This window comes from Lissotriton helveticus, chromosome 5_1, assembly GCF_964261635.1.
Source record: "Lissotriton helveticus chromosome 5_1, aLisHel1.1, whole genome shotgun sequence".
In the NCBI taxonomy this organism is placed as follows: Eukaryota; Metazoa; Chordata; class Amphibia; order Caudata; family Salamandridae; genus Lissotriton; species Lissotriton helveticus.
The window spans coordinates 1679716480-1679730117 of record NC_136065.1 but is presented as its reverse complement, the minus strand read 5'-3'; the positions used below and the strand labels follow the sequence as shown (position 1 = coordinate 1679730117).

Below are 13638 nucleotides of genomic sequence, written 5' to 3'. Positions count from 1 at the left end.
ACACTTTTTGGGGGGAGCCCGGGCCTATTTGTGGTCCCAATCCAACTCAGGCTGGGATGTAAGGATTATAACCGATGGAGCAGAGTCGGAATATCACGAACTAGAGGTTGTGCCCTAGTAGACCTCTGTCTCTAACTTCCCGAGCCGGAAGACCCCTTGCAGAACGAGATCATCTGCGGGATGCACTTAGGTGGTTCTCAAAGGTCCTCTTGCACCCCTCGCCCTCCTTACCTTGCTTGCGTCATTTCCTGCTTCTGCCGCGCCGTCGTCTCTGCCCGCTGCGCCGCGTCCACCGCCCTCTCCACCTTCTCCTTGATCTTACTTCGCCGCAGCGGGATCAGGTTCTTCACCTTACCGCTCACCAGCGCGTTCATTTTGTATTTGCCCTCCTCCCGCGTGCCGTCGGGGAAGGTCGTGCGGCCGTAGCCGTGCCGCCGGTTGCTCAGCCACTCGCCCTCGTAGCGCAGCCCGTTGGAGCGCCGGCTCACCCCGAAGCCTGTCCGCCGGTCGCTCTTCCATTCCCCCGCATACACCTCAGTGGCCGAGTCCTCCAGCGCCAGCTCGGGAGGTTGGGGCACCGGCAGAAGCGCCTCCGGCTCCGTCTCAGCGAAGCTGGTGGTGGAGTTGACTTCGCTGGCAGTGGAGCTAACTGAGCTGAGGCCCATCTCGCTGCGCACGGAGCCCCGCTGGCTGGACAGGGAGCCTTTGGATTCCACCCGCCTCAGTTTCAAGCCGTGCAGGATGAGCGTGCGGCGGAAAAAGCCTTTCTTCTTTGATTTGGTTGCCCTAGCCAGGTCCGACGGGCCCTGCACCTTTAGAACAAAGCCTCCTCGGGAGCCAGAGGCTGGGCTGCCAGACAGCACCACGGGGTCGAGGTCAGCCGTGTCCGTGGTATGGACGGTGTCACTTCTCAGGGAGTTGAGGGAGACCTTCCTTGGGGAGCGCAGCAGGGCAGCTTGCTTGTAGGGCACGCTTTGTCGTACCCCGTAGCCGTGGCGCTTCCCTGCCTGCCACTGGCCTTGATAGGTGCCTAAAGAAGGGAAAATAAGCATAATTAGATCAGAAAGTTATATACTATCAGAAGAGATAGAGGCATCACAAAAAGGAAAGAGTCAGAGGTAACACAAGCAGCCATAAACAAAGAGCTAATACAAGAGATTGGAAAATAGGTGTCATTCAATCTGGTGACTCTTGTGTTTTTAGGCCTACGGCCGCGTTGCCTCCGACCAAGGTACAGGAAGCCCACCCCCCTTTGGACTTAATCAGGAGCTCTCAGGTCAGGGTACTGTGCTGAGGGTGCCCCTGGACCTTAGGGGCCCTCCGCCTCAATGGGGGGGGGGGCTAGGAGGGGTGGGGCTGCAGAGGCCTATGTTATGCCAATGATCGCTGTTGCAAGGTCATCCTGAGCCCTGGGCACCCCCCAACTTTTTGCTGACTGGAACTGGTGGTAACTGACTCTGACTGACCCTGGGCTCGGTTTAACCAGGCCCAGTGCCAAGCTAAAAGGAACACATAAGAATACAAGTCTAAGAGGCTTTATTCGAGTGTTACTCATAAAAGCACAGTACATACATAAATTTAAAACATCATTAAATGGTTGCCTCAGACAGATAAGAATCAATTTCAATACATAAAAAGCATACAAAAATACATATGATTAAAATTAACACACTACAACAGATGGATTCAATAAAAACATCCCTAAGTAAGCTATCTCTCGGCTATGGCTTTCTGTCTAATAGACCATGTCCACCCCAGAAATTTCGCTGTTGCTATGGCCAGTGGGAAACAAGTGCTAGTGCATAAGATTCTCAGAGCTACTAGACCATTGGTAGTACCTAGATTTTTGCAGACCGGAGTTAACCAAATTCGTCTAGGGTCGGCATAAGCTTGACAAGAAAATAGGAAATGCCCGATAGATTCCTTTGGAGATCCACAAACAGGGCAGGCAGTATTAGATGAACCCCTCCACCTGCCAGTTAGGGACCTGAGCGGGAGAGCACCTATCCTCATTTGAAATAGAAGCTTCCTATCCCCTGGTTTGGTTATGTTATCCCAATAGAGTTCTAGGTTAGGGAGAGTTTTAACTTCCAGAAAGCGTCCTGTCATGGATCCGGTATCGGAATTTCTCCAGTCCCACTTGGCTACATAATCCCAATATAGCTCATTTAGTGTTTTTTTGCTCGGGAAGAGTGCACCTGACGGGTTATCCCAAAGGGATTGGAGGCCCAACAAACATAACATGGTTCTAAGGTCTTTAGGCCATTTTATCCTGTGAAAGACATCAGCTTTGATCAGCGCAGAAAAGCCCTCAGCATAATGTTTGAGCTCTTCAGTATTCCAGAGCCGCCTCCAATACAAAATCGGGCGTAGCTTCGCCAAATCTTCCACAGCCTTTCTGCCCAACTCATATCTAAGGGGGAGGAGAGGGGTACTTTTGGGAAGACCAGTAATTGCCCTAAAAAACTTATTTTCGGACTTCTGTATTGAGTGGAGCTTCCAAAAACCCCATAGCTCAGCCCCATATAGTGCTGAGCCAAGGGCTTTCGCTTCATAAACCTGTAATGCAGGCGTGATTGGCTTGGTTTTTGATTTTCTATGCTCTGCCCCAAGGGCTCCGGATAGTTGTCTATGCCTTAATGTTGCAAGATCAATATGCTGGGACCATTTTAGATCATTGGTTACGTAGATACCAAGATAGGTAAAAGCTTTAACTACCTCTAGGGGACGTTGGTTCATGGACACCCTGAAACGCAAACTACGATGGTGGTTAAAAATCATTAGCTTGGTTTTGGCCACGTTAACTTCAAGGCCATGCTCCCCACAGAATTCCTCGAAAATATGGAGAGCACGCTGCAGGCCACTCGGAGTCTTTGATAGGATAAGGGTGTCATTTGCGAACATTAAAATTGGCACCTTAATGTCCGCCAACGAGGGAGCGTCTAAATTAACAGATAACATTCATGCTACTACCCCATTGATAAACAATGAAAAGAGCAAGGGGGCCATCGCACACCCTTGCCGGACACCCCGCTCGACCGGGAAGTCGGCGGTGACCTCACCCTGTCTGCCCCACTGTATCTTGGCGAAGTTAGCCTCGTGCAGCCTCATGATCAAGGTCAGTAGTTCCTCCGGTAGTCCAAGGCTCCACAGCACCAACCACAGTTTAGTCCTGGGGACCAGGTCGAAGGCAGCCCGCAGATCCACAAAAGCGGCATACAGGCTGCCCTCGCCTAGCACCACGGTTCTCCACCGCAGCAGGGTAAAGCGGAACACCTGGTCCATCGTACTAGTGGCCTTCCGGAACCCAGCCTGATAGGGGGATAATGCAATGTTCTCATCGACCCAGTCCATAAGCCTGTTCACCACCATCCTCCCCACCACCTTTTGAATGGTGGCAATCAGGCTTATGGGTCTGTAGTTACCAGGCAGACCCCGATCGCCTTTCTTGTATACGGGGATAATAATTGCACCCTTCCAGGATGACGGAACCAATGCTCCCTGGGCAACGGCGTTAACAAAAAGTAGGGTATATTTGCCCCAGCGTTCCCTATCGTTAATAAAAAGATCGGCCGGGACCCCATCCAAGCCAGGGTCTCTTCCTCTAGACACTGCACTTAAGGCCAACAACACCTCTCCGTAACTAAAGAAGCTATCTTTGGGATACACAGCCTTAAAACCATCCATCTCAGAGCCAGGTTGAGTATCAGCATATTGTGGCCTAAAGTAGTTGACCCAATCCTCCTCCGAGACATTATTATCGGGGCAATCGGGTAGACCGCCTCTACCCCATTTAACAATGCTCCGGAAGAGCCTGGAATCTTTAATCCTACTAGCCTCCCTGAGTTCACTCCAGTGTTGCTCATCCCATATTCTTTTTGCTGAAGCTACATTAATTTTATAGTTCGTTCTAGCACTGCGAATAGCCACCTGTTCCCTACTCTTGATAGCTGCGCCCAGAGCTAGCCTGGCTTTCCTACACTGCGCATTGTACCACTTCACAGGTCTAATAGATGCCTTGTTGGTTTTCCTAACCGGTTTCTGAAAATGGGATTTAATAACACGAAAGAGATTATCGTGTATAGCTATTGTTTCATTTGACCCTGGCTCAATTATATTAGCCTGCTCCAGGGCAGTTATCGCCCTGTCCACCTCTGTGTTTATACTAGCCATAGACTGTTGATTAGCCAGAACACTAGGCCATTTTAGCCGACGCATATCGTTAGTAGGGACAGGCAAGGGGGCACCATCCCACACTATAGCTGGGTTCCCTGTTGAAAGTTGCCACCATTTGTGCACTACGCACAGAGGGTCGTGGTCACTTTCAAGCCTATGCTTGACTTCCATATCACAGACTAGTTTCCATAGTTTATGACTACACAGAACGTAGTCTATCCTGCTCCTATATCGTCCATTATCAAAGGTACAAGCCCCCCCTTGTCACTCTTTGTTCGCCCGTTTAGAGCCCTAAGGCCCCTTTCAAGACAGATAGCATTTAAACAAATAATGTCCTCAGACCAACGTTTGATGGGGTCTAGATTTATTTTTTATTATTTTTTTTCTATCCTCTTCCGTCCCGACAAGATCATCACATATGTCCAGAGGTTCGAACGTGCGGTTAAAATCACCGGCAATGATGATATTGTTGTCCAGGGAATATGTTTCAAGTAGAGTGACCAAAGCCGCTAGAACCTCTGATTTCCCCCCATTGTTGCCCCTGGCATATACATTGTATATATCCAGACACCCTGATAGGCCCATGTCCACTTTTATAAGTTGAATATCCTTACTACCAGTTTCCACCACTTTAATAGAGAAAGGCAAACATTGTCGTACCCATATAGTCAGGCCTCCCTTTGGGCGATCCTTTCGGCCTTTTGTTGCTAGAACCGAATAGTTCAGATACCCCTGGAGAAAGGAAGGCTCACACATCCATGTCTCCTGGAACATGCACACATCAAAACTATTTACAAAATCTACCCATTCTTGGGACTCCAGTTTGTGGTGCAAGCCAGCTATGTTCCAGGAGACCAGACTTCCCACACCCTCCATATCATTTTTTACTGAATCCCCAGCGGTGCCTACCAGGGGTACATCTGAGACAATAACATTGCCAATTACATCTACTGGGTTAGTATTCCCCTGCGTTATAGGGACCCCATTAGGGGGGAGATCATGGGTAGGATTGGGGTCGTGCTCCGAATTGCGGCCAGCTTGTTTGGAACCGAGTCAGTCGCAATCATTGAGCCCCGACAGAGCATTAAATCTATTAGCAGTTTCTACTTCGCCTCTGTCCCTGGAATCTCCCCCAGGCCAAGGACCAGTTGGTATCAAATTATTAAAATGCCGGAACCCCTGCCCTCCTATAGAAGGGGTTTGGTTGTTGAAATTCCTCGATATAGGAATCCTATTTGGGGGTGCTCCCTGGGTGCCAGGTCTATAGAAGAACCCGAGGGGCAAAATTTCAATACCCTGCCCCCTCGCTAATGAGTTCTGTTCTGTCTCCCATATCCTGGCAACTGCATTCGGATTATTAAAATTTATAACTATGCAGTCACCCGCTCTAGTCTTCCTTGAGCGTCCCACCCATCCTACTCTGCGAACCATGAGAATGTCGCGTTCTACTTCTTGGCCCTCTTCCAGATTTTTTGAAAACCCATGTGTGACTTTAGACTTTAATTGGTAGAACCCTTCTGAAAAACCAGGACGAAGAGGGGGGACATTGGTCATGACCACCACTAAGGGTGCACTTTGGGGAGGTAAGTCTAGTATAGATTGGTTTCCTGTAGCTAAGTCCAATGATGTAGGGGGCAGATGGCCAGATGCCAGCCTCAATGGTTCTGCACGGACCTCCTGATGTAATTGCAAAGCCCCAGTATCGCCATTATTAGACTCTAGGCATGCGTTTTTATCACCTATCTTAGAAAAGCTTACGTCCTTGTGTACCTCTAATATATTTCCATTCTGTAGGGGAGATTTACAAATAGTAGGTAAAAGATCACCTCTAACAGCCACCTGCTCGGGAGTAACAGTAATGTCTTGACCCTTCCTTTTTCGCCAACTAGAAAGTGGAGCATTTGTGAATTGTCCTTAACTGCAATTTCCAATTTATCCAAACTGACAGTGACTAATCTCAATCTCTCGATGATAGGTAGTAATGAAGAACGAATCAAGTGATCTACCTGCCCCACCAGAGACCCGTCACCTTGCACATCAGGAGGAAAATGTGACGTGGAATTGGAATGCAGTAGGTTAACAGACTCTGTAGGAATCCCCAAACCCATGGACTTATTCTCCCTTTTGGCTGGCTTTGAGATTTTAGCTCTTTTACGTTTTGGTCCGCCCCCTCTTCTTTTCCTTTTGCCTGTCACTTTATTACGTGAGGGCGGTGAATCAGCTACCAAACAAACAGGAGTGCTATGGGGCGATGAAATACAAGTGGGAGTTTCTACTAAATCTGCACTTACTGGCTGAATGTATGAGTTGTTTTCCTCTAGGATATTCGCGAGCGAATCCAGTACGATACTGGATTCGGGCAGACCCAATTCACTTAACCGTTGGCTAATACGATTCTCGGGCGTGGTACAATGCTGGATCTCCCCCAAAGAAGACCGTTTCGAGAAAATTTCAGTTGAGTCTTTTCTCAACAGCGCTTATCTGATGTTCCAATGCAACAGAGACCCGCGTAAAGTAGTTGTCCAGAGTTCCCAGAATGCTACCAGTTTTAGATTTCTCACCATCCCTATCCCCCTTGGCCGGTTGAGCCGCCATTGCACCAATGAACAATATTAAACACAGTAGATACCCTGGTGGGAAAACCCTTAGGGGGTCACAATACTGAGACGATAGATAGTTAAAAAAATAATGAACTAAGGGGAACGGCCCAGCCCAGCCTCATGCGGCCTTGGACGGCCGTAGACGGCCCGCCCTTTGCCCGGGCATAGCCCGGCTTGCCCGCGCGCGTCCCGCGTGCGCGAGCCCCAGGGCAATGAAATAGGAAAGTGGTTGGGGGCGGGAAGAGGACCAGCTGCGGCAGATTGATCAACGCACTGCCCGCTGGTCCTCGCAGTCCCGCTGGGGTCCAGGGTGAATCTCTTGCACAGCCCTCCACCAAAGTCTCTCCTCACGAGCGGCTCCCGTGGAGCGGGGGCCGCGAGAAGTGGGCTGGAGTCCAGGGGGCAAGAAGCAGCGAACACAGCACTCCCGCAGGTCAGGTCAGGCGCTACAAAATCCCTCGGCGCTTTAAAAGACAGCAATCCGCTGGTGAGAGGTCTACTCTGTGCTTTATTCGATCCTGGAGTTGGGGGCGGGAAGAGGACCAACTGCGGCAGATTGTGCAACGCACTGCCCGCTGGTCCTCACAGTCCCGCTGGGGTCCGGGGTGAATCTCTTGCACAGCCCTCCACCAAAGTCTCTCCTCACGAGCGGCACCCGCGGAGCGGGGGCCGCGAGAAGTGGGGTGGAGTCCAGGGGGAAGAAGCAGCGAACACAGCACTCCCGCAGGTCAGGTCAGGCGCTACAAAATCCCTCGGCGCTTTAAAAGACAGCAATCACATAAGAATACAGTTAAGACACCCAACATACACTAGGGTACACTATAGTATGGTGGGATACCCCTGTAATTGGCATGACCTACTGCATAAGCCCCTAGTATGTAATAGGGCAGGGCACTGAAACTACCTAGAAGTCTCCAGTATCCTGGGGCATGGCAGTTTAGAGGCCAGCAGATTTTCTGCACCAGCATGTGTGCAGTGCTGAAGCCTGAGGTCACTTTAAAAACAGCATTGGTTGCCAGGACAGCTTTTAAACCTTGAATTGTTCCCAAACTCGACATTGATGTTAGAAGAACTGGGTATGGAAGATCTACAATATTTCTGGAGATTCAGAACCCCTGAAGTCTCCTCTATTTGCACAGGGGTGGGGGTCCTGTAGAAATTAGGGAAATACTTATAAAATATGGTTTTATAAGCCCTAGTGCTAGAAAAGTGGCCCGAGTCATTTTCCCCATTGCAAACCCCATGGCCCATAGGTTAACATGGTAGGAAGTTATTGATTAATAAATATTGATAGGAGTGGACTAGCCGGACCCTTCAAAGACTTCCCAGAATGGTAGTAGTAAACCCAACAATATGATATTGTTGAATTTCTCCTAAAGTGTACATACAAGAAGTTATAAGACTTTCTTGTTTGTAAGTCAAATTCAGCCTTTCAGTGGTCTTCCCTGATTGGTCAGAGTTACGTGGATTAGCCAGGCTGCTTTGAAGAGGTGATAAAGAATCCCTCTGCTGGGAGGGCAGTTTGCTGGTCTATAGGAATACCAGGCCAAGGGGTGGAGTCGTAAACCACCCTCTTCAAAGGCAGAGGGGAGGCTTGGTTTTCAGTTTCACTCTGACACTCTTGACCCAGAGTCAAGGCTAGGCTTAAGGAAGGTATGTGCAGATGGTAGGGGGAGAGTCCATGGAAATAAGTCATCCCAGGGGTGTGTGTTTAGCCAGCTCTTACCTCCTTGCTGGAAAATCAGCCATCATGGATTTGGAAGAATGATGAACTCTGGGACAAAATAATGCCACACTCTACAGGATGTGGTCATAACTATGAGGAGTTGCCCAGAGGGGTGGGGATGAGACATTTCCCATTGTGACTAGTGTTAGCCAGGTGAATCAAGGTGGTGGTGGGAGTGGGGAAGGGTCCCTTCCTCAGGTACCACTACTGTCCCTTGCAGAGAGACAGCTTCAGGCTATATTAGAGTTGATTGCCTTGGAGAAGGATACATTCGAATTGGCTAAGAGAAAATGGGATAGGGAGGAGGAGAAAAAGAATGGTGGCAGCGAAAGTGAAGAAAATGCTGAGATGTCCAGGGGTGGTAGATTTGAACCTAAACTTTCCAAGGGCATAGAACCCAAGTACACTGAGGGGGATGACATTGACAGGTGGCTAGCAGCTTTTGAGAGGGCCCCTAAAATGAGTAGGGTCTACTACTGACATTGCTGAAACTCTTCTTGCTGAAGAAATTGACATCGCCTTCCTCACAGAATCCTGGCTTAATGCCCACTCCACCCCCATTCTTGACATTCTCACCCCTCCAGGGTACAACATCATCAGACAAGACAGGCCGATCAAAACGGGGGGTACTTGCCATCATTCATAGAGATGGAATACAGATTACCAAACTCAAACCTGCAGATTACCTATCGTTTGAATACCTTGGCGTCAAACTCACTACCAAGGGCACCCCGTCCATCAAATTCCACACCATCTACCGTCCTCCTGGAGAGCGTACCCTTTTCCCCGAAGAACTAACAGACCTAATTACACGATTCTCCTTGCAGACACCAAAGACTTGTTCTTGGGTGACCTTAATATCCACTGGAACGACCCTGAAGACTCCACTGTCCTGAACCTTTCCAACCTTTTGGAAATATATAACCTCAAGCAACTCTGCAATAAACCAACTCACATCAAAGGTGCAACACTAGATGCGATCATAACCAACAACGATCTGATCTCCCTGAGAGATTGCTCCCATTGACTGGTCCGACCACCACCTCATTCTGTTCAGGATTGACACACTGGCCAGCCTCCAACCTATTTGTGTTGTCAAACGCGATGATCCAAGACACCCACGGGTAAAAGTTGCGCTTTACAAATTGTAAAAATAAATAAATAAATAAATAAACCTAAACTCTTGCCCAGAAACATCAAAGAAATACCTTTATCCGAACTTGAGGCCATGGTTCATCCCCATCTTCAACTCCATGCCTCAACATGGACGGCTGATGACCTCACTTCACACTTTAACTCAAGAATGAAAGAGGTTTTAGACCACGTAGCTCCTCTTAAACTCAAACAACTGAGGAGAACCAAATCAAAACCCTGGTTTAACATGGAGCTGAACGATGAACGGCGTCAACTCAGACAAACGGAAAGGTTTTGGAGAAAAAAACCCTCGTCCTTGCACCTAACTCATCTTAGATCTGCTCGGCGGTCATACAAAAAACACATCTTCAGTGAAAAGGCATCTTTTTTCCGCAGCCAACTAGATCAGGCGAAAAACAGACCAAGAGAACTCTTCAGCATTGTTAAAAGCCAAACGAACGGCACTCCCTCTCAAGAAATCGATGCCGCCAATGAGCAATATGAAGAAATTGCCTCTTTCTTCACTAATAAAGTCTCTAAAATTGATCAATCCTTCTTACTAACTGCTAGCCCTCCTTCCCCCTTAACCTGCCCCCTTTCAACGTCCCTTGACCACTCGGAAAGAGCTCTTAACAAGGACAATCAGTCCTTCCACCAGCAACAAAACAATGCGCATTGGTCCGACTTTGAGCTAATATCGGTAAGCAAGGTCTTCAATATAATTTCTAATCTAAAACCTTCCTCCCACACTATGGACCCCCTCCCTTCCACAATTATAAAAGAACTCAACCACACCATTTCCCCTTTCTGGGCTAAAATTATCAACACCTCTCTCTCCTCAGACTGTGTCCCAGACTCCCTTCAACTAGGACAAATCACACCCATTCTCAAGAAACCTGAGGCTGCCCCTAATGATCTTAACAATCTCAGGCCTATCTCTAACCTCCCATTCCTTGCAAAAACATTGGAGAAATGTGTTCTCCTCCAACTCAATAAACACATAGATGAGTTCAACCTCCTCGACGCCTTTCAACCTGGTTTCAGAAAAGGCTGTAGCACGGAAACAGCTATGCTCAACGTCTCCGACGACAGTCACAAGGCCCTAGACGAAGGTGATGCCTGCCTACTCATCCTTATTGACCTATCTGCGGCATTCGACACAGTAAACCATACAGCCCTTCTGGAGACCTTGTCAAAACGTTCCGGCATAAATGGCACAGTTCTAAAATGGTTCACCTCCTTCCTTCAACACCGCTTGCAACAAATTAAAATTAACTCCTGTCTCTCAAAGCCAACTAAAGTCATACTTGGGGTCCCCCAAGGCTCGATCCGTCCCTCTTCAATCTGTTCATGGAGACCCTCTCAATCATATTGAAAAAAGTGGAGTGAATTACCACCTTTACACAGACGACACCCATATCTATTTCAGGATCAAGTCTCCCAGCGACATCCAACTCCTCAATACCATCCTAACCGAGATCCAAACTTGGTTCTACGCTAACCACTTAAAGCTCAACCCAGACAAAATGGAACTAATCCTATTCTCTCCAAAAAGTAACCATCGTCCAATCCAAGAGTGGCTTAAGAATATGGTTGCCCTAAACAGCCCCCTTTCCCTATACAACTCAGTTAAGTCTCTAGGCATCACCCTTGACAAGAACTTATCTATGGAGGCCCACTTCAAAAACTCTGCAAAAAGTGCTCTTTTCTCTTTAAAACACCTCAAGAAACTGAAACCTTTTCTACCCCACGATGACCTCATGATAGTAGTCCAATCCCTATTTCTCTCTAAAATCGACTACGGGAACGCCATCCTTACAGGGACTCCAAAAGCTCACCTAGCCCCTCTAAGGGCACTGCTGAACATGTCCGCTCGACTCGTATCTGGAGTTAAAAGACTTGAACACATCACTCCAGCTCTCAACTGCCTTAATTGGATTCCCATGGAAGGGAGATGTATCTATAAACTGGCCTGCATCACACAAAAAACCCTTCAATCCCCTGCCCCCAACTACCTAAATAACAAACTGTTATGAGCAGGTCAATCCAGAACGCTGAGAAGCCCCAACTCACTCCTTCTTATTCCTCTGAAACTGAAAAAGAAAACCACCCAATACAGATCGTTTTCTGGCAACGCTCCCAGGATATGGAACGCTCTCCCTGGAGTCCTCAGATACAACCCCTCCTTCTCCTGTTTCAAAAGGGACCTGAAACTCCATCTCCTAAACAAATACTTTCATTACCAACGTCAACTTACCTAGTCTTCTATGTCCGAGCTGTCTCCTCTCTCTCTGGAAATCCAAGGATAGTGAGTGACCGGACTATGTCATTCTCACCTTTTTCTTTTCTTTTTATTGCTCTCTCCCCCTCCGCTGCACTGCATATTGTTCCCATGCTGTATTTTTTCTTTGGTTTGCTTCCTTACTGCCAGCCTACTATGTAATGTTATGTCCTTCTGCTGTTTACTCTGTGTATGTAAAGCGCTCTCATACCTACGGGTCAAGCTAGCGCTATATAAAACATTTAAATTAAATACAAAACTAAAATAAACTCCTGTGGGAGTTGATTCCAGTAGCTGGGAGGGATAGGCTCCTGACCCTGAAGGGAGAGGATGCAGAATCATACCAGCAGATAAAGGCATGCTTAGTCAGGAGATTTGGTCTGATTCCAGAACAGTACAGGGTGAAGTTTAGAGGCACCCAGAAATTGAGTTCAAAGTCTTGGGTAGACTTTGTGGACGTTTCAGTAAATGCACTGGAAGGCTGGATTGTTGGTAACAAAGTTGACACATATGAGGGATTGTATAATTTGTTTTTGAAAGAACACATTTTGACTCATTGTGCAGAAGAGACGTTACGCCAGTATCTAATGGACTCTAAGCTGACAGACCCCAGAGAGCTGGGGGAATCAGCTGATGAGTGGATGAGAACCCGGGTTTCCATTCAGCACCAGGGGGGTGACCAGAAGAAAGGAGGACAGGTCCTTCCCTAGAGGAAGCCCAGGGAAATGAAGGTCAAAAACCGAAGGAGTCCTCCAAAGACCCACAAAAACCTGCACAAGGAGGGGGGCCCCGAGTCAACACATATTCAAAGGGAGGGGGTTTCAGGGAAAGCCTGGTAGGTTCTTTGATCCCTCAAAGGTGGGTAAGTGCTTTGACTGTAACCAGCCAGGGCATAAGCAGGGAGATGCTTTCTGCACCAAGAAGCTCCCCCTAAGGGGCCATCCACAGGGATTGCCAGTGTCAGTGTAGGGGTGGAGGGTGGTGTACAGAACAGGCAGGTGGTGGAAGCAACCTTAGTGTCCCTGGGTGGGGTGAGTATTGCCACCCTTGCTCCCTTGCCTCGAAACATGGACAAGTACAGGCAGAGGACTAAAGTGAATGGGGCTGAGGTTGAGGCTATCAGAGACACTGGGGCTAGAGTAACTATGGTCCTGGATGAACTGGTGCCTCCAGAGAGGTTGTTACCTGATTAGTTTTACCCGGTGACATATGCAAACAGCACTACCAAACTCCATCCCATGGCTGTGGTGGATTTGGAATGGAGAGGTGTGACAGGCCCTATGAAGATAGCTGTGTCAAGGGTGCTCCCAGTCGAGTGTTTACTGGGCAATGATCTTGAAGCCTTTGCATGGTCAGAGGTGGCGAGAGGACTCCATATGAAAATATTGGAGCTCCCTGAGTGGGTTTGTGCTGTGACTAGGTCACCGACTAGCCAGAAGGGAGGGGCTGGACACTTGGACCCTGGAACAAAGGGCCATGCATCCAAGGACAAGGACACTGGGCCTGGTGAGCCAGCCCAGGGAACTCCAGAGGTGCACGAAGAATCTAACCCTGATGGGGAGGATCTGGCCTCTGAGGGAGGGACTCCATCCCTGCCAGCGCTGTCAAATTTGGGAGAACTGACAGGAGCAGGTGGACCCTCCAGACAGGAGTTCAGTCAGGGACAGCATGACTGTCCCACCCTTGAGAGCTTGAGGCGGATTGCTTGTAAGCAAGAGGAG

The 13638-nt window shown here is 48.6% G+C and overlaps 1 protein-coding gene across 1 annotated transcript in view; it reads right to left on the bottom strand.

The window, feature by feature from the left end:
* Window positions 1-13638, bottom strand: part of JPH4 (junctophilin 4) — a 429617-nt gene that overhangs the window by 280926 nt on the left and 135053 nt on the right. The window contains exon 3 of the mRNA XM_078644905.1: window positions 232-1030. Coding sequence (XP_078501031.1) covers window positions 232-1030 — 799 coding nt within the window. The remainder of the gene's footprint in view (window positions 1-231; window positions 1031-13638) is intronic.